The 21961-nt window shown below is 39.8% G+C and overlaps 1 protein-coding gene across 6 annotated transcripts in view; it reads left to right on the top strand.

The window, feature by feature from the left end:
• The window catches only part of FRMD4B (FERM domain containing 4B), a 364030-nt gene that overhangs the window by 322705 nt on the left and 19364 nt on the right, over positions 1-21961 (top strand). For all 6 annotated transcript variants that reach the window (XM_032290457.1, XM_032290458.1, XM_032290454.1 and 3 more), the window contains 6 exons: positions 14693-14769; positions 16361-16499; positions 17030-17171; positions 18685-18818; positions 18907-19026; positions 20159-20384. In XM_032290457.1, the coding sequence (XP_032146348.1) occupies positions 14693-14769; positions 16361-16499; positions 17030-17171; positions 18685-18818; positions 18907-19026; positions 20159-20384 (838 nt within the window). The remainder of the gene's footprint in view (positions 1-14692; positions 14770-16360; positions 16500-17029; positions 17172-18684; positions 18819-18906; positions 19027-20158; positions 20385-21961) is intronic.

Here is a 21961-nt window from a genome sequence, read left to right as displayed (position 1 = left end):
TGATCTCTTGACCTCGTGATCCACCCGCCTCGGCCTCCCAAAGTGCTGGGATTACAGGCTTGAGCCACCGCGCCCGGCCGCAATGAACTATGTTTGTGCCACTGCACTCCAACCTGGGTGACAGAGCAAAATCCTGTATCAAAAAAAAAAAAAAAAAACAAACAATGAAAACAACAGTGCATCATTCATCATTCAACAAGCAGCAGAGGACAGTGAGAGAGCTGTCCTCTGTAATCATACTGTTAGCATTTTTATAAGCTCTGTGACCAAGATCAATTTAAGGAATACTTAATTAAGTTTCAAGAGGAGTATAAGTACTATTGTTCCTGCTTATATTTCAACATTTGCTTCTAAAACCTAATTTCTGATCAATAATATTACAAATGAAGGACACCCAATTTTTTTCACTTTTTTTTTGAGACAGAGTCTCACTTTGTCGCCCAGGCTGGAGTGCAGTGGTGCGATCTCAGCTCACTGCTGCAACCTCCACCTCCTGGCGTTAAGTGATGCTCCTGCCTCATCTTCCCAAGTAGCTGGGACTACACACACACACCACCATGCCTGGCTAATTTTTGCATTTTTTAGTAGAGATGGGGTTTGATTATATTTGACAGGCTGGTCTCGAACTCCTGACCTCGTGATTCACCCACCTCGGCCTCCCAACCTGCTGGGAGCCTCCCGAACTGCTAGAAGTCTACATGAGCCACTGCGCCCAGACTTCAAATATTTTTTTAAATCAATTTTTTTTAATTGTTAGCTTTTTTTTTTTTTTTTTTCCCTCCCTACAAAAAGAAAGAAAAATTAATCAGGGCAAGGAAAAGGAAAAAAAAAAAAAAAAAAAAAAAAAAACAGCAACAAACACTACAGAAAATGCATTAGGGGAGGAAGTCTTTCTGCAATCCCCATTTTTCCCCCATGTCAACCAACTACTGTTAAGGAAATGGTACTAGTTAATTTAGATTTTGTCAGTGTATGTTCTGAGCATTTACAAAGATAGAGAAATCTAATATACAGTGTTTTATACCTTGCCATATTTCCCTAGCTCACTTATAAACTGATTTCTTTTTACTTTTTTAAAGCTGCCAAGTGTTTCATTATGTAGAAATGCATAACTTATTTAACCAATTCACTTTTGATGGACATCACAGTTGGTTCCATTTGCAGAAGTGGAGTTTGCAAAGCATAATAAAAAGTCCCGGTCAAAGCAAATACCTTACCCTAGTTTATCTATTCTGCAAGACCAAAATACTGCCTATCACGTTTTCTTAAGGTAGACTTCACCTGTACTGAGATTTTTTTTTTTTTCCTAACTTATTTCTCTTCTGAATTTTACTTAAGAATTAACACTCAGGAGTCTTACTGTTTTTTCTGAATCTTCTATGTAAAATATTACTTAAAGCAACCCACGAGTAATTTCTTAGCTAATGTGGCTTGATAAGATTGAGATTCCAGTAAAATGTACATGTGTCTGCTAACAGCACCCAAGCTTTCTCTCAAAATAGTGGTGAATCAGAATCTGCACAGTAAATATTGCTGTTAATTTCCTCTCCTTTACTCATGACTCATAGGCCTTTCTTTACATTCACAGTTTCATAGAAATTGGCAAATATTGCTTGACACTGATCATAATCAGGTTTACTTGTTCATTCCGGAGTCTAGACAAGGCCAGAAGCTACTTCCTTTTTCTGATTTGCAGAGTTTTTCTATTTCATTTTATAAAACAAACAAACAAACAAAAAACCCTATGCAGTCTATCTTATCACTTTCTTTTTTCTTTTTTTTTTTCTTGAGATGGAGTCTTGCTCTGTTGCCCAGTCTGGAGTGCAATGGCGCAGTCTCGGCTCACTGCAACCTCTGCCTCCCAGGTTCAAGTGATTCTCCTGCCTCCGCCTCCAGTGAACTGGGATTACAGGTGCCTGCCACCATGCCTGGCTAATTTTTGAATTTTTAATAGAAACGGGGTTTCACCATGCTGGCCAAGCTGGTCTCGAACTCCTGATCTCAGGCTATCTGCCCCCTCTTGGCCTCCTAAAAGTACTGGGATTACAGGCATGAGCCACCCTGCCCAGCCCATGTTATCATTTTCCGGCCTTCTCTTTCTCCATTTTTTTTAAGGAGGGTCTACTCTGTTCCATTGTTTGCTTCTTCCTTTCTTCTTTTGTTAAAATCTGACAATGGATTTTGCTTCCATATATTTATTTTATTTTTTTTATGTTCAAACAACGTAAGGGTTGAAGCTGTTCTACAGTCCCTCTGCTGGCCTAGTTTACACAAATGAAAGGATGCATAATTTAAAGGACTGTGAGCACAGCCTTCTGTTAAAGGAGGATCATGCTTCAGCTATTTGTGTGAACCTGTGCAGGCTTCAAGTTCACCAATGAACCAGCAGGAATGAAGGTCAAATTGGCAAACTCTAATGAAACAAAGGCTGTAATGACAGGCCTTAAAGTGCCAGTCTCTTGAGCCACATCCTGTCTTGTTACAATTAATGTGGCTGAAAAGCAGGCCAGAAGGAGGGAAATATTCTAAGAATAAGAGAGACTGATGCTAAAAGGTTGTTTTGAAAGGGGTTGTTCCAAGATCTCCCAGCAGTGACCTTCAGACCTTTCTGTTTCATTTATCACCTGTGAATGTTGGGGGACAGGGGACAGCTTGTATTTGTTTTACCTCCCAGAGCACCCAGCAGATGCTCTTCAAGTCTTTTATTTGTATGGGTTTTTTGCCAGTCTGGAGTGCTAACAAGTTGTTTTCAACCAGTGTGTAGATACCAGGGGCAAGAGTTTGGGAGGCATCCCAACCCCTACCCCTGGTATCTGTTTACTGTGTGACCTTGAGCCTGTTGTTTAATCTCTCTTTAAAAGTGGTTTTCTTATCTGCACAAGGGTATTGCCACTAACTGTGTAAGGTGGTTGTAAGACATGGAGGACAAATGTAGCACCATGGCTGATATACCGTCATCACTAGTAGTAGACAATTAAAGGGTATGAAAAATATTCTTCGATCATTGGTTAGAGAGGGATCCAACAATGCTACAAACCCGCAGCTTCAGGGTACTAAGAATCCACCCTCAAATTTTCTTTCTTTTTTGTTTTCTGAGATGGCTTTTTACTCTTGTCACCCACGCTAGAGTGCAATGGCACAATCTCAGCTCACTGCAACCTCTGACTTCTAGGTTTGATTCTCCTGCCTCAGCCTCCCAAGTAGCTAGAATTACAGGCATGTGCCACTATGCCTGACTAATTTTATATTTTTAGCAAAGGTGGGGTTTCACCATGTTGGTCAGGCTGGTCTCAAACTCCTAATCTCAGGTGATCTGCCTGTCTCAACCTTCAAAGTTCTGGGAATACAGGGGTGAGTCACCACACCCGGCCTCCACCCTCAAATTTTCTGTTTTCAGAGATGTATAAACACCTCCTTTACCTCCTAATTCATTAACCATCATGCCTGAAGATGTGATGCAAATTAAGGAAAAATTTTTAATCTCAAGTTACAAACCACAAACATTCAGGGTATTAAAAATTCAGAACATAAGCAGTTTTACTTTTTAATCCTCCCTTTGTGTATTAATATGTCACTGCAGACTTTTAGGGAATGTGAAACATACCAGAACTCAACTTAATTCCGAATGGCAGGACATTTGGTCTTAGAGACCGATGAAGTTTCACTTAAAAAATAAAAATAAAAGAAGCAGCCTTGTGTTCCTTCTAAGAATTTATTGTTCAAGGAAAAATGTCTGTTCTTCATAAAGAAGCCGACAGTGGGTCAGGGACTGAGCCAAGTATTAGTCTATGTCATGACAGATTTGTATCTCTTCAGTAAATATTTCCTCGGGGAATACCGGAGCCTGTCAGATGGCGGAGATGAAATGGCATGCTGTCACGGTGTCCATAGTGGGACAGAATGCCTTTCAAGTTTAGTCTCTTTTTGCATTATATCATGCCAAGAAAGACTTGAGGTGTACTTCATCACCCCAGGACATGTGAGGGTTGGAAAATGTTCTTAGCTTTCAGTTTCTCTCTCTCTCTCTCTCCACATATATTTATATATATTTCCCAAATACCTAAAGCCAAATTAATTAACAAGCACAAAAGTCTTCCTGTTTTCTTCTCATAAAACTACAAGGTTATTGTATTTAAAGACAGTGACTTCATTATTGTTTTAAGCACAGCTGTCTGGAGCATTTCTAAGCTCCTCTTTCTACCATGACCCTACCACCTTGGACCTGGATCAGAAGCTACTTCTGACACTGCGGAAATTCCAGATGAGATTAACTGTAGGAGCAGAAAACATGGGTTATTCTCTTTCTACATTAATGCCAAATAAAGCATGGTATGGGGAAAATAATTGGATCGTATAATGTCAACCAGAGACTGGTCCATCCTGTTTATAGAATGTGTAGCTAAGCTTCAACCACACCAGTAATCAATCTGATTGTTAAAACCTTCTGCAGAGTCAGTGGGAGGAGAACTCCCATTCTATAACATGGATTTGAAGTAAGAACCAGTTCAGCATTTCCACTGACCAGCTGGCTGACTCAGAGCTGTCACTCAACCTTTCTGGGCCTTCATTTTTTCAGCTATCCAATTGAGACAACTCTTGTCTACTGTCCACCTCACAGATCATTGTGAGGATCCAATGAGTTAGTGAGTTATTTCACTGAGTGGGTTATTTTCCCCTCCACACCATACTTTAATTTATAGAAAGTATATTGGTTAGCACCATCTTTCTCTTCTCCTCCCAGAGTTGACCATAATTAGAATTTTAGGCAGTTCTCGTAATACATGGAACTTTTAGAAAATTGGTTGGGTATTAGTGAAGAAGATGGAAACAGGGAGTCCTAGGCGGGCCCCTCTGTCATTTGGAAAGTACCAACTCTGAGTGCAAGGGCAGCCGAGAGGTACTATCTCTCAGTGGGTGGCCCTGGGCAAAGCCTTAACTCAAGATGATCTTTTTTCTTTTCTTTTCTTTTCTTTTTTCTTTCTTTCTTTTCTTTCTTTACTTTCTTTACTTTCTTTCTTTCTTTCTTTCTTTCTTTCTTTCCTTCTTTCTTTCCTTCTTTCTTTCTTTCTTTCTTTTTCTTTCTTTCTTTTTTCAGAGTCTCACTCTGTAGCTCAGGCTGAAGTGCAGTGACACGATCTCAGCTCACTGCCACCTCTGCCTGCCATATTCAAGCGATTCTCCTGCCTCAGCCTCCTGAGTAGCTGGGACTCCAGGCACGTACCACCATTCCCAGCTAATTTTTGTATTTTTAGTAGAGATGGGGTCTCACCATGTTGACCAGGCTGGTCTCGAACTCCTGACCTTGTGTTCTGCCTGCCTTGGCCTCCTAAAGTGCTGGGATTACAGGCGTGAGCCACCATGCCAAACATAACTCAACATGTTCTATTACTAAAAATAAGTAGGAAAAATAGATCCTGGAGGAGATCAGTACTTTCTGTCACACGGTATTTGTTTCCTTTGATATCTTTGGAGGGATAGTTGGTGAGAAACAAGCAAATAAATAAAGACACAATGATAAATTTTTAATTGATGGAAACAAATGAGATGGAAGGACAGTCATGGGATTCAGGGAGGGGACATTTGGTGTGTTCAGGGAAAGCTTCTCTGAGGAAGGTGATATTTAACCTGACACCTGAAGGGCAGAAAGCTCATAAACAACAGTATGGTTTGTTCTTATTACAGAACAGGGTATGCCGATGGGAAGGAGATGGGCATGTTCTAAAAAACTTGAAGGAGGCCGGTAGTGATGGCTTATGCCTGTAATCCCAAAACTTTGGGAGGCAAAGGTGAGCAGATTACTTGAGGTCAGGAGTTCCAGACTAGCCTGGCCAACATGGTAAAACCCATTTCTACTAAAAATACAAAAAAATAGCTGGGTGTGGTGGCAGGCGCCTGTAAAATCTCAGCTATTCAGGAGGCTGAGGCAGGAGAATTGCTTAAACTTGGGAGGTAGAAGTTGCCCTGAGCCAAGATTGCGCCACCACACTCCAACCTGGGCGACAGAGCTAGAATCTATCTCAAAAACGGGAGAAGACCACTGTAGCTAGAACCTGTGGAGTTCCCTGTAGAAATGGAAGACGCTATTAGAAGAAGAGGGAGTGGCTGCTGGACAGGCAGAACTATCAGATGCCCATTGTTCTTTCTATTCTTTTATGTATCTAGGCATTTACCACATGGTTGAATTGTTGGCACATGAAGAAAAATGAAAGATAGTTCTTATATAGGATTGACTAGTCTGAATTCAGAGAAAAGCAATTAGTACATAAAGTACTATAAAATAGTTCTATGAAGAGGCATGAACAGTAAAGATTTTTCTTTTCTTTTTTAAGAGAGAGGTTTTCACTCTGTTGCCCAGGCTGGAGTGTGTGGCATAATGATAGCTCACTGCAGTCTCAGACTCCTGGGTTCAAGCAATCCCCTTACCTCGGCCTCTCAAGCAACTGGGATTACAGGCATGTGCTATCATACCCCACTCATTTTTAAAATTCCGTTATTGAGACGGTGTCTCACTATGTTGCCGAAGCTTGAACTTATGGCCTCAAGTGATCTTCCCACCTCAGTCTCTCAAAATTATGGGATTATAGCCATCGTGCTTGTCCAAAGTTTCTTTATTCTATACTTGTGACCAATGATTGGCAGGTTTGGGATTTTTTTTTTTTTTTTTTTTTTTGGGTAGCAAGGCTTCAGTGATAAGCCGAATTGTCAAATTTATCTATCCTATGTTTCTAACTGTAGAATGCAATTCTATTCTAATTGTAGAATGCAATTCTGATTTTATACTCCCCTGCAAACAAAAATGTATTAAGCCCATTGCATTTACAGGGGCCCTGAATGAGTACTTTGTATTCTTTGTCTTGCTTAAGGAAAAAGCCGCAATCCCTGTCATCAATGGATTGTGGCTTTTTCGTTACGTGAGACAAAGAATATAAAGTACATCTATCTGGAATGAAGAATGTATTGAAAATTAGGTATTTTATTGAAAATATAATGTATGTAAAGTACTATCTGACGATCTATCTGGAAAGAAAGAATGTATTCAAAATTAGGTATTTTATTGAAAATATTTAATAACCACACTAGGTACAAAACCATAGGAATACCAGTTGTAAATATCTAGAACAGTCACATAGGTGCCCAGTGCAGTAGCTCAGCCCTGGTGGCATATATCAGTGAGCGCTCTAATGAGAGTCTTAACAGGAAGTCATTACCTCAGCCTGGGGAGGTTAGAGATTCGGTCACAGAGGAAACTTGGGTGAGATGACATCCTTTTAGGTGGTCTGGTTTCTACATTACACATTTCCCAATACCTAGAACTTCTTCGTCTAAGCTTTTTGGAAAATACTCAAGATTTTACTCCTTGCATTTAAGATACGGTGTTTTATTTGTAAGGTTATGCGATCATCTCTGAAAAAATACATTCACTCCTGGAGTGTATACCATTTGGGTACTTTTATGAGATTTTAGTTTAGCACAGCTGACCCTTCTAGTCTGATCAATTGTTGTAAGTCCCTCTAGTGGGTAGCATTTGCATATGTAAAGCAATGTGAACAGCCATAGTCGAAAGAAATAGAACTCCAGAATTCATTGTTTAAGAGTAAAAATCGTGATATCCTTCATCAGCACATTTCACCTACCAAAGCCTATTTATATCACCATATGTTATCCTCTAAGGCAGGATTTCCCAATATCAGCATCGTAGACATTGGGGCCATATGGTTCTCTGCTGTGGGGGGCATCATGTTCTGTGCACCGTAAGATGTTTGCAGCATCCCTGACTTCTACTCTGTAGATGCTGGTAGCACCCTCTTCTCCAGTGTGATAACCAAAAATGTCTCCAAGCATCATCAAATGTCCTGAGGTTGATGGCTGGGAGGAGAGGGAGGTGTGCAGAAATTGCCACAGGTTGAGAACCACTAAGAAAAATTAAAGGGACTCAGGCTGGGCATGGTAGTTCATGCCTATAATCCCAGCACTTTAGGATGCCAAGGCTGGAGGATTCCTTGAGCCCAGGAGTTCGAGACCAGCCTGGGCAACATAGGGAGACCCCATCTCTACAAGAAATTTAAAAATTAGCCAGGTGTGGTAGCACATACCTGTTGTCTTAGCTACTCAGAAGGTCAAGGTCAGAAGATCACTTGAGATCAAGAGGTTGAGGTTGCTGCAGTGAGCCATGATCATGCCACAGTACTCTAGCCTAGGTGACAGAGCAAGACCCTGTATCAAAAAACAAAAAAAATTAAAGGGACTCAGTTCTATCCCACAAATGGCTGCCATAATACTTTCTTCTTTATTTGAGGAAGAAATAAGAATTACTCCTTTTTTCTCTTTTTCTTCTTCTTTTTTGTTTTGTTTTTGTATTTTATTAAAAACATAAATGCTACATAGCATTCTTCCCAGGCAAGAAAGGCAGAATGGCATGTTGTGGTCATACACTGGGAATCTTGGAGCCTAGCGAGACTCACGTGTCAATATCTGCCCCTATTTAGCTGTGTCACCTTGGTCAATTTGCTTAAACCTTTCTGAGCCTCAGTTTTCTCTTCTGCACAGTGAGGCTAAAATAGTACTGCACCATGTGGTGGTTGGGAAGACTCAATAAGATAATGGATACAACATCTTAGTGCTGCAGCTAAGCACTTAGTTTATGTCAGCACTGTTGGTGTTAACTGTACCTATTCGTTAACTGTGCATGTGCAGCAAATCATTCTAAAACCATCAGCACTTGGATAGCCTGTACCCTCCTTGAGGTCAGAGACTTTGTCTCAGTCACATAAACATTTGATGGAAAGAAGGTAGATCAATGGGGCTTTATACAAACCCATAGTTCTGCGAAATTCCAGGAGGTACTAACGGTATATGCATCACGTGTAATCTTTCAAAATGAAAAACGAATAAATCAATAATATAGTGATTTTGTTTCGCTTCAGGTAATAATAGTGGGGGATCCCCCACCATGTGAGTCATTGATGTACAGTCATATACTGCAGCGGTGACTGTCTCCGATTTAGTCATTTCCAGGTGAATTTGCAGTTAAATGATTAACCTGTAGGTACTATAAGTTGCCATTAAAAAGCCAAACCTCTCCTGACGTCTTTCCTGTCCTAGGGTGAAACCTTTAGGTGGCATCTACTTTCAATTCATCAAGATTTTAAAAGACAGTTTGATCCTTTTTGTTCAAGGCTTTCCCTGGGTCTTTCACGCCCCTGGGGAGGTCCTCCTAGCACGTGGCAGGTGCACGCTCCTCAGCATTTTTGTGCATGCTGGGGCACATTCCTTTTTTCCTGGGTTCCTTGGGCAGGAGGGAGCTTGCTTTGTCTGCCTGTGGGGCGTGCCGTGACCCGCCCCTCCCTCCTCATGTCCTCCATGATACAGAAACGATGAACAAATTTCCTACCTAGAGGGTGTATCAGGAAACCCCCAATGAAATAAACAGAAATATAGCAGCCAGTTTTTATAAAGCCCGAAACTCACAGAGTTGGAAGTCTGAGTGACACAGATACATTAACAGAATAACTCAGCTGTTTCTCAATAATGGAAAGATGTGGATCCAGCAGCAGTTTTTGCTTTTGTTTCTCCTATTAAGTGACTACCCTCCAAGTGATAAAATTGGAGAGGTGAACTGAGAGTTCTTTATTAAAAATATAGCTGACTTTATCGCTTACTGAATTTTGATTCTGAGCCAGGCACTGGGCTAAGTGCTTGACAAACATAGTTTCCCTGACCACTTCCGACAATTCTCTGAGGTAATGGTCCCATTTTATAGATGCAGACACTGAGACCCAGGAAAGTTAACCTTGTCGAATACAACACAGCTATAAGTGACAGTACCAGAATGCTAACCAAGGCAATCTGACTTGGTTCTTGTGAGCCCCACAATGGAGGGGCTCTGTCCCTTATTTGCTGACAAGAACAAGACCGTGAACATATAAGGCACTCAAGAAATATCTGTTGATTGAAAAGGAATGAATAAATGACTCCCAAAGCCACTGAAATACATATCTGAAGTACAAGTGCCCTGTCTCCTAAAAGTCCCTGTGCTTTTCCTTGTAGTATTTTTTTTGCTAAAGTTTGACAGTAGCCTCAGATATTTAGGAACCATTGTAATAGTGGGGTGGGGCAGGGGAGAGGTGATTTCTTCTGGTTCTTTAAGTCTGTAAAAGTGGGTAGAATCTAAATATTGATTATAGATTTCAACAAAGTGGCTTAAATATTCAGCATATTCATTTCATTAAACAAAGTGTAATCATGTGCAGCAAATTATTCTAAAACCATCAATACTTTTTTTACTTAATCTTAGGATTAATGGAATTTCTTGTGATTACAATGTTATATACGGTTCACTTTCAAAATACTGTTTGATTCCACCATGATTTTCTGTGTCAGTTTTAAATTTTTGACATTTCTTATTTTTTTTTGTTTTGTTTTTCTTTGACACTTTATTTCTTTTAAGACAGGATTTGTAACCTTAAGATATATTCTCCTCCTGTTGTAATTTCTTGATTATCTCTTTGTTAATGTTATTTATGTTGCTCGTCTTTTAATATTTTATCCGTCTATTTACTTTTGCAATCGCAAAGTAATCCCAGGTATTATTCTTCAGTCACTCTCTACTTCCTTCTTTTGATACCAAAGGGCACAACTAATCATTCAAGATGAGCGTAGAGTAGAAAGAAATCTCCAGAGACCTAATTTTATTTTCACCTTACAACTATTTCCCTTTCATCACTAGCAGCATAGATTTTATCTAAAAACAACATAGTTTTCAAACTTGTAGCTTCTAGTAGGTGCCACATAGACAATAATAAACACTCGCCAGTGATTATTATTATGCTTATATAATTATCACTTTAGAAAACATTCCAGTGCATACTCTTAACTGTATTGCAAGACAAATAAAGCTCCTTTTTTTTTTTTTTTTTTTTTTTGTTAATCTCCAAGACTGAACATTTTGACCTGGGCAAAGTATATTTTTCTGTTTTAATATGAAAATTACAAGTGTACATGTACATACACATGCATATATTTCATATACACACACACACACATATGTAATAGTTCTACCCTGTAAGATACTATATCCTGTAATAGTACTACTCTCTATGGACACTAATATTGTCCAAATAATAGAAAATAGGAAACATATTTAACTTCCTTGTACCTTCCTTTAAACTTTGATCTCTTTCCTCAAATACAGAATGTTTTCTTTGCAACCCTTCTTTATCTTCCAGGCAATTTTGAGTATTCCTTATTATATGGGGGATAGGCTATTTCTTTAATGCAGAAGCCCAACAAGTCAGGTTGGCCTGTGGATATTTATTTGACCAATATCCCCTTCTCCTTCCATTGGTCTGAAATCCCCTGATGACTTTTTTTTTTTTTCTTTTTTGGGACGGATTTTTGCTGCTTGTCGTCCAGGTTGGAGTATAGCCACGCAATTTCAGCTCACTGCAACCTCCACCTACCAGGTTCAAGTGATTCTCCTGCCTCAGCCTCCCAAGTAGCTGGGATTACAGGTTCTCAACACCACGCCCAGCTAATTTTTGTATTTTTAGTAGAGATGGGTTTCACCATGTTGGCCAGCCTGGTCTGGAACTCTTGACCTCAAGTGATTCGTCTGCCTCAGCCTCCCAACATGCTGGGATTATAGGCATGAGCCACTGCGCCCAGCCAAGCCACTGCTCCCGGTCCCCCTCATTATTTTGACCAGAGGGTGCCTCTTATTTATCTTCTAAGATAAACACTGGGGAAAGGGAGGGGAATGAACATTGATCAGTTGCCTGCTCTGTGCCAGGTACTGTCTGAGGCAAGGTGCATGAGCAATAATCTTTCAGCAAATGAATTCACCTCATCTCCACTGCCATTTTTAGAGCTACATCCTGGCCCTCAGATATGGAAAATCCAGAAATAAAAAACACAATAGGAGAATGATTTCAGTAATTTCTCTTTCTTCTTTTTTTTTTCTTTTTCATGCAAGCACAAGAAAGTGTTACTGATTTCAGCAATTTCAAAAGAAAAGCCAGCTTATATCCAGCTGCCAGCTAGATCAACTGCCACTACAATTAGAAATATTTTCCTAGCAACTTCAAACATTAAAAAGAATCACAATGGCAATAATATTTAATGTTTAAAACACGGACCTCCCAACTGGTTGGACGGTGAAAATCTCACTCTTGTATAAAATAGACCAACCTATATTCATTTTACATAAACTTTTATTATTTTAATTTTGAGAAATACACAAGAGTGCCAAAAATATGACAATATCTGTAAAACCACTTAAATAGATATTACTAATATTTTGTCATATTTACTTCATCTTATTTTTATTAATAAGAGAAAACATTGCTAATGATATTGAAGTTTCTTTATAGCTTACTCTTCATGCCATCTGCCCCCAGAAGCAACCACTGAATTTTGTGTCATTACAATTCACATTTATACTATCATATGCACATATATAAAATTATATTTGGCACAAAGTTTTAAGATTACAGGTGGGGAAATGAATTGCTCTCTGCCTTTCATACTTAAAACCCAGTCTCATTCCCATAACCTTATGCAAACCCAGTTACTGTCTAATTATTTCAAATTCTCTAAGTAAACTGAAATCCTTCACCTTTTAAGTAGAGATTTTGCTTGCAGGGAGCGTATTTGCTATCAATGCAGGGGCAGGCTGAATGGAGTCCAAAGCGCTAGGGTTTCACATTTGTAAGTGATAAGAGGGGGAGGTGGTGGTTTTCAGAGATCATGTTTCAAGTCCAGCCCCGGTTTTTATGTGTGTGGGAATGGACGCAAAGGAAAACACAGCTGAGCTGCATTGTAACTCTTCCTGTAGAACCTGTTCATGTTCAGGGTGAGTAAACTAGGGTAGAAATGTCTTCCTAAAACAGCCTCCGGTGAAATTTGTCCTTGGATTCAAAGCAACTTACTTCCCAGGAAGTATCAGGGAAATCCCCCCCCCCCCCCCCCCCCCCCCCATTTTAGAAAGGTCTCTTTTCTGGGAAAATCTGCCACTGAGAACTTTGCCCTCCTCTCTGTGATGGGAGGAAGAAATAGAATTAGGGAGGTGTCACTCAGTAGAGTTGCTGATGTCAGTATTGTGTCAGCCGTGGGAGGCTCAGTTTGTGAAATTGAGCTACACCTAAGTGTCTTATGAAACTCAGTTCAGAACTCACCGGAGCTTCTGTCTGGAAGTGGGGAGGTCAGAAGAACCCTAAGTTTTTTCCTCACATTTCTGTCCCATTTTTGGAACCTCTGGATTTAAAGAAATGAAAGCCTCAAGTTTATGGAGATTTTAAGAAATTGGTATGTAGCTTTATACTTTTATTAATTCCTCTTTGAACCTGAGTGAATGTTGTAGTTACAGACAGCTATGTGCGTGGACCACGGAGGGCTGTGTTGTTAGGGTGTGCTGGTTTATTTCACTCTGTATGGAATTGGGGAGTCCAGTCCAAACGCTTTTTTCCCATGCCTGCATATGCATAGAAACCTTCAGCTCATTTTGTTGCTTTACATGATGAGGTTTACATGTTTGTGAAAAGCCTGGGTTCCCGTATGTCAGGAAATGGTTTTGCTGATAGTGCAATGCAGAGAAGTGCTTATTATTTAGACCATTAAAAATAATCTTTTAAAATTATTTGAACATAATTTTTAAATCCAGCCGAAGTCTAATAATGGAATGAAATCTCTATATTGGTATTTCCCTAACCCAGACTGGGGACAGAGGAGAGGAATTCAACCATGAAGTCCAAGTTGACAGGACAAACTAAGGCTCAGGATAGTACACTATCTTGTAGAGAGCTTCGGAAGCAGCCCAGAAAACATAGCAAGGCATCCTTGATTCTGTGAATGAGCTGCTTTCTCTCAAATTATTCGGTTTGCAAATGCACATTGTTAGGAAAGTTTATTTCTCCCAGTCGACTGACAGAACTAGGTCCAGCAATAGCGTATCAGTAGTGTGTATATCAGAGTGTACAGAGATTGGGAGCGATGTTCAAAAGCTGGTTTATTTCTCCCAGTCGACTGACAGAACTGGGTCCAGCAATAGCGTATCAGTAGTGTGTATATCAGAGTGTACAGAGATTGGGAGCGATGTTCAAAAGCTGGTGGTTCTAGCTCAGAAACCGAGAAGAGGCTCTGGTGTTCCCTCCTACCCACTCTCTGCCCCCAGTTACTGGTGCTAGGTTTCTGTGGCATTTAGGGGAACTCTCTTCATAGGTAGGAAACTGGTATCTTGGAGAATCACCCCTGCATGGGGGTTCCGTTTTACTTTCACTTTGCATTCTTTTGAAATTCAATCTTAGATGTTATTGAAACATCCCTTTGAATGTCTTTCCATTTAGCTATGAAACCAACATCTTTGAGAAGGTTGGTGCTTACTGGAATCTGTGCAGATTTCCTTATTATACAGTTGAGTAAGAGGAAAAATAGTGTACATGTTCTTCCACAGATGGTTGGTTTTACTGTTCGAGGAAGATGTATTGGGGCGGTAATCTTAATAGTTAAAGATTGCTGTCAGCAGAAGGAATAAAATGGTTTCAGGTCATAGTTGATTTGTAAAAAGGCTGAATCACATATTCATGCTTCATCGTTATCAGTGTACCTTCTTGGAGCTTATAGTCTTTTGATTGTTAAGCTGATTTATAGGCTTAGTAAAAACAAGGATAAATAACACTGGGTTTTCTGTTTTCTTTAGTTATTCCAATGGAAACAGCTGGAGAACTTATATTTCCGTGAGAAAAAATTTGCTGTTGAAGTTCATGATCCACGAAGGTGAGGATCAAGGACTTTTCTCTGTATGACCCAGTTACTGTACAAATAATGCTGCGATCAACATTTGTGTACAAGTTTTTGTATGAACATATGTTTTCATGACTCTTGGGCATATACCTAGGAGTGGATTGCTGGTCAGATGGTAACTATCTTTAACCCTCTGAGGAACTGCAAGGCTGCTTTTCAAAGTGCTGCACTATTTTACATCCCAACCAGCAGTATATATCCTGATACTTGTTATTTTTAGTTTTGTGTGTGTGTATGCCATCCTAGTGGGTTGAAGTGGTACCTTCTTGTGGTTCTGATTTGCATTTCCCTCATAACTAATGATGGCTGAGCATTTTTTCATGTGCTTCTCAGCTATTCTTATATTGTTAGTAGAGAAATGTCTATTCAGATCTTTTGCTCATTTAAAATGTTGGTGCTCCTGGTCATTAATTAAAAAAAAAAAAGCCAAGTTATCAATATGAACTGAAGTCAGGAAGTGGGTTCTTATATATCTTAAGAAAAATTCTTTTTTTGTTTTTGCCCCAAGACAGAGTCTCAATCTGTCACCCAGGCTGCAGTGCAGTGACACAATCTTGGCTCACTGCAACCTCTGCCTCCCAGGTTCAAGTGATGCTCATGCCTCAGCCTCCCAAGTAGCTGGGACTACAGGCATGCACCACCATGCCAAGCTAATTTTTGTATTTTTAGTATATACAGTGTTTTACTATGTTGGCCAGGCTCGTCTCAAACTCCTGACCTCAGATGATCCATACCTTGGTCTCCCAAAATGCTGAGCCACCATGTCGGGCCTTAAGAGAAATTCTTAATCAGTCCTTAGTGGGTACTTTTCAGTCCCAAGATGGCTATGGATGTTTGAAGGCCAGAGTGATGGGAGGAAATACCTGTGATCAAAAGGTGACCCGAAGAGATAAGCCAAATTCTTACAAAGAACATTAGTACCTTGTCACACACACAGTCTGTCTGCTTCTTGCGTGTTCTCTTTCTCTCTTTTACTCCCCTCCCTCCTTTCCTCCTCCCTCCCCCCTCTTTCCTCCTCTCTCCTCCCCCCTCCCCTTTCCTCTTTCCATCTGATGTACAAGCAGCAAGCACTCTGGATAGTTTTGGACTTGCATAGTTTCAGGCATTATCATTAAGTGCATTCTCTGATAATGTCGTAGCCAGCCAAATCTACCTAGATCTGAGACTCTCTTTTACCTTGAATTAGGTGCTCATCCCACACTTGGTTGCTGTATCTTTAAAATCTTATCCCATTTATTTCTAATCACTTGTGATGGCTGCACATCCTTAGAGTTTCTAACTAAATGTTTTTGTACGATCTCTAATTTGATTGATTCTTACCAGCTTTTGAATTCATCGTATGTGTTTTTAAACATGCTGTTTATCCAGAAAGCGATTACTTAGTTCTGAATTGTTTTGATGTAAAAGGAGAAAATCAGAAACTTGGTCCTCATTTGCATAAGAGTTTTTATAACAGAAAGACAAGTAAGGGGAAGATACTTTGTTACAATGCTGCTCATGGGGTATATTTTGCATCATGCTGGGCTGGAGGAGTAGTATTTGAGTGCTTTCTTAAATCTTTCAGGATTTCAGTGTCAAGAAGAACCTTTGGGCAAAGTGGCCTGTTTGTGCAAACATGGTATGCTAACTCTTCTCTCATCAAGTCCATTTGGGTAATGGCAATTAGTCAGCATCAGTTTTACTTGGACCGGAAGCAAAGCAAAGTAAGTAACTGGCAGCATTTCTATAGGGACAGATTCCCTTTTTGCATTCTGTTCAGAATATAAGCCTTCTTAGAAAAGATGCAAGCACAAGCATTTTTGCTCTCTGAGATTTTGTCGTGTTCAACTTCCAACTGTTTCCGTTTTTTATATGTTTAAATGATAGGCATTATGTAAGCTGCTTTAAAAGTTGTAAGACTGGCCAATGTTTTGGCATGCATGTGTGACATACTGGTATGTTCGTATACTGGTGACATTGCTGGTGGTGATGTTGCTGATGTCATTTTAAAATTAGTAGCTGAACCACGCCATCAGAAAATCACGTATAGTTATTAAAACATTTTAACTACAACACTTAAGGCTTTGCGTGTGTGTGTGTGTGTGTGTGTGTGTGTTGTCTGAAGAATCCCACTTGAATATGCTAGAATTTTAAATTATCCCATGTTGATATTTTTATTGTATGTTAACTTAATTGTTTTATGAATTTGAAGTCTGTTTAAGTGAATTCTGTTTCATTGTTGTGTACCTCTTAGGCAAAAATTCCTTCAGCCAGGAGTTTAGATGAGATTGCAATGGATTTGACTGAGACAGGAACACAGAGAGCCTCCAAGCTGGTGACACTGGAGGCGAAAAGTCAGTTCATCATGGCAAGCAATGGCAGTTTAATCTCCTCAGGTAACATCTTGGGATTAGAGAACGTGCAAACCATCTTTATTTTATTTGTTTCTTTGGTCATAAACCACTTCTAAATCCATCTTTTAATCTATTCTTTTGGGAATAAATAAGTATGTCCATAAATATGTATGCAACGACTTTGAATAAAAATTTAAGGCTAGTTTTTTAAAGAATATAGAGAAAGTCAAATTATGAATAGGTTGTGCAAGTAATATGAGGTGCAAGGATGAGGAGTACAGATGTGTGGCTTCAAAGAACATTTTCCACAGTAGCTGCTTTTCCCAGCATTTAGTTTTTGATACAGATAATTGTCTAATTCTCCATGCAATATAAAATGCTGTACAAACATGATTACAAGCATACCCATTCAAATATGATAGCTTGCCCTAAGCCCTTCCTCTGTAAAAATTCTGGAATCTCTTATTAAGTATATGTAACTTTACTAAAATGATTCATCCCATCTAAATCTCACTGTCAGCTTGTGAATCTGAATCTTCCTTCACACAGGTTATTCTTTTCCTTGCCTGCTTACTTACTTTCCTTCTTTCTTTCTTTTCTGAGACAGAGTCTCACTCTGTCACCCAGGCTAGAGTGCAATGGTGTGATCTCATCTCACTGCAACCTCCGCCTCCTGGGTACAAGTGATTCTTCTGCCTCAGCCTCCTGAGTAGTTGGGACTACAGGCACATGCCACCATACTCTGATAATTTTTGTATTTTTAGTAGAAATGCAGTTTCGCTATGTTGGCCAGACTGAGCTCGAACTCCTGACCTCATGATCTGCCCGCCTTGGCCTCCCAAGTGCTGGGATTAGAGGTGTGAGCCACCGTGCCCGGCCTTCCTTGCTTACTTACTCTCTAAAAAGAACACTTGAAACAACTACTCAAGAACTATCTTATCTTCTCTTCTGCTCAGAAAAATGAAAATTTTCCTTGGGTGTGTCTGGGATGTTAAGCATTTTATCATTATCCCCAAAAGGACTGAGCCAGAATCCAAAAAGGAACACTTTTTTTTTTTTTTTTTTTGGAGAAAGATTTTTCCTTTTTTTACCCCGGGTGGGGGGAAAGGGGGGGCTCCCGGCACCCCGCCACCTCCGCCTCCTGGGTTCAGGCAATTCTTCTGCCTCAGCCTCCTGAGTAGCTGGGATTACAGGCACGCGCCACTATGCCCAGCTGATTTTTTTGTATTTTTAGTAGAGACGGGATTTCACCATGTTGACCAGGATGGTCTCAATCTCTTGACCTCGTGATCCACCCGCCTCGGCCTCCCAAAGTGCTGGGATTACAGGCTTGAGCCACCGTGCCCGGCCCAAAAAGGAACACTTTATTACCAGGTTCTCTTTGATGCCCAGAAGAATGAGAAAATGTTTTCCAGTTTCCTTTTATTATGTTGAGAAACAAGGAGAAAAGAAACTACCATTTAATAAGCAGCTTTAGCTTAAAAATCCTTTGTTCTTTAGAAAGGAAGGAAACATGCCTTATATAAACCTTCCCTGCCCTTCCCCGATTCCCTAGGTTCTCAAGACTCAGAAGTTAGTGAGGAGCAAAAGAGAGAGAAAATCCTTGAACTAAAAAAGAAGGAGAAACTTTTACAAGAAAAACTTCTGAAAAAAGTTGAGGAGCTTAAGAAGATCTGTCTGCGGGAGGCTGTGAGTCTGTGTTTTGGGCTTATCAAATTGTGTTTGACAACTTTGACCAGTGTCAATTATCTGCTCTTAATTCTGTCCTGTTTTACAGGAGCTTACAGGCAAAATGCCAAAGGAGTATCCCCTGAACATAGGTGAGAAGCCTCCTCAGGTCAGAAGACGTGTAGGTACTACGTTCAAATTAGATGACAAGTTGCTGCCGAGTGAAGAGGTATGAACGACATCTCTGAGACTTTCAGTTAATCATGAGACAGGAAAGCTGTCTGAGTACAGTGTACTTCCTTTGGTTTTTGAATCTCTGCTGTATGTTATCTCACCAATAGAGATGGATCATGCACACCAAATTGAACTCTTTCTTTCATCCCCACTCCAGTCAAAATTGAGTTACTTTTCGCTACTTTATTCCCCAAATCAAAGAGAGCATTCAATGAAACTCCAAATGCTTCTCAATTGAGAGGCAGTATTTTAAGAATTAAGAACTGCAGCATTAGGTTCATTTACTTAAAACTAAATAATAGCAAATAGTTTAGCCTCTCTAAAGTCTCATTTCTCAGGCCTCAGTTTTCCTCATCTGTAAAATGCAGATAACAATTGGACTTCCCTCCAAGGGATCCAATGAGTATTAAATGAGATAATACATGCACAGCACTGAGCTACAATCAAGATAAAACATTTGTTAGCTGATATAGAGTGTATAATACTTTCTCATTTGCATGTCATCAGTCAATATGACCGTACCTATGTTTCTTGTAGAAATTTGACCATCTTAGCTTTAGAAAATTTTAGCTGTTCCCATCTTTGGAAATCTTTGCTATTTATTGAGTGCTCACTACGTACCTATCTCTGAGCTAAGCAATGCACATGTATTGTCTCATTTGATCTTCAACCTACTTTCATAAGGTAGGTGTTATCTACATTTTACAAACGAAAAAACTGAACCATTAAAAGATGAAGCTGTGTGTCAGTTCTGGGCACAGGGTTCTAGGCAATGTATCTGGGGTCATACAACCAGAAACCACCAAAAGAAGGTCAAACCCAAATTTATCTGTCTCTAAAGCTATGCATATGAATATAACCTTCTGCATCCATGAGCTTTAAGAATATATCTGTGAAAACTGTGATCTTGACCCAACCAAATGAAGGAATGAAAGACTCAAGGAAGGGTCCTTGGAAAGAGAAGAGGTTTGGACTAATGAGATGTCTATGCGGTAAAACTTAGGAAGATAGTATTCTCAAAGAACATCTGATTCAAGAAAGTCCACAAGAAGTTTTATTACACAATGCATGTGAGAGCTGGTCGTATGTGTCCATAAAAATTAAGCTGTCATTATATAAAAATGCAGGATCCTACTTTGCAAGAGCTGGAGAGTAATTTCCTAATACAACAAAAGCTGGTGGAAGCTGCAAAGAAACTTGCTAGTGAGCCAGACCTTTGTAAAACTGTGAAGAAAAAGCGAAAGCAAGATTACACAGATGCAGTGAGAAAGCTTCAGGAGATTGAAAATGCAATAAACGAATATCGAATTAGGTGTGGAAAGAAACCCAGCCAGAAAGCAACAGTGTTACCAGGTTAGTAACAAGTAAGGTTTTTTTTTTTTTTTTTTTTTTTTGAGTCCCTACTCAATACTTAATGGTATGTAGCATTTCCAAACCAGTTACCAGTTAATTTGGTGAGAGATAAAAGAAAAACCAGATGATCAAAACTAAGTTTTCTTTCCTTTTTTTTTTTTTTTTTTTGGGAGTCGGAGTTTGGCTCTTCTTGCCCAGGCTGGAGTGCAGTGGTGCAATCTCTGTTCACTGCAACCTCCACCTCCTGGGTTCGAGCGATTCTCCTGCTTCAGCCTCCCAAGTAGGTGGGGTTACAGGCATGCGCCACCACACTCAGCTAATTTTGTATTTTTAGTAGAGACAGGGTTTCACCCTGTTGGTCAGGTTGGTCTCAAACTCCTAACCTCAGGTGATCCACCCTCCTTGGCTTCCCAAAGTGCTGGGATTACAAGTGTGAGTCACTGTGCCTGACAAAACTGGGGTTTCTTAGGATAAAAATTGTTTGGAATTTCAGTCTTATAAGTGTGTAAACTTGATTTAAAAATTCTGTGATTTATGAAGGCTATTTAAAGATATGGACAGCACGGGCATGGCGACCTACACCTGTAATCCCAGCACTTTGGGAGGCCGAGGTGGGTGGATCACACCAAGCTAAGGTGTTTGAGACCACCCTGGGAAGCATGGTGAAACCCCGTCTCTTCAAAAAATATTTTAAAAAGTAGCCAGACATGGTAGTGCACACCTGTAGTCCCAGCTACAGGGGAGGCTGAAATGAGAGGATCACTTGAGACTGGGCAGTGGAGGCTGCAGGGAGCTATGATTGCACCACTGCAATCCAGCCTGGGTGACGGGGCAAGACCCTGTCTCAAAAAAAAAAGAAAAAAGAAAAAGTAAACAAAGTTTAAAAATAAAGATATGGGCAAATGGTCATGATATAACGTGAAATGCAGAAAAGTCAGATATAAAATTGTTACCACAACATGATCCCAATTTTGTAGAAATAAGCACACACAAAGACTAGACAAGAAATATTTCAAAATACTAATAGTTGCGAAATTTCAAGTAACTTAATTTTCTTCTTCTTTTTTATTTTTTAAATTTTTTCTATTTTTTAAATTTTCTTCTTAATAATACTCTTCTGTATTTCCCAAGTTCTCAACATTATATATTTATGACTTTAATTTTCAGAATAAAAGTAAACCAAGAAATCACAGGTAGATTTAAAGTCCGATTGGCTTTACGTGGTTATTGGCATGGTTTTCAGCTGTGGTGATTGAAATATGATTGTATTTCTTTGATTTCAAGACATGTTTTTTCCTTTACAATTTAACATCTAAGGGATAGTTCCTTTTTTTTTTTTTTCTTTTTGAGACAGAATCTCTCTCTGTCCACCAGGCTGGAGTGCAGTGGCACCATCAAAGCTCACTGCAGCCTCGACTTCCTGGATTCAGGTGATCCTCCTGATAGCTGGGACTGTAGTGTGCACCACCATGCCCAGCTAATGTTTCGTAGAAATGGAGTTTCACCATGTTGTCCAGGCTACTCTCAGACTCCAGAGCTCAAGCAATCCTCCTATCTAAGCCTCCCAAAGTGCTGGG

The sequence above is a fragment of the Sapajus apella genome, unplaced genomic scaffold (assembly GCF_009761245.1).
Source record: "Sapajus apella isolate SASKATOON/1434 unplaced genomic scaffold, GSC_monkey_1.0 scaffold23, whole genome shotgun sequence".
Classification (NCBI taxonomy): Eukaryota; Metazoa; Chordata; class Mammalia; order Primates; family Cebidae; genus Sapajus; species Sapajus apella.
This window is presented reverse-complemented; position numbering and strand designations above follow the sequence as displayed.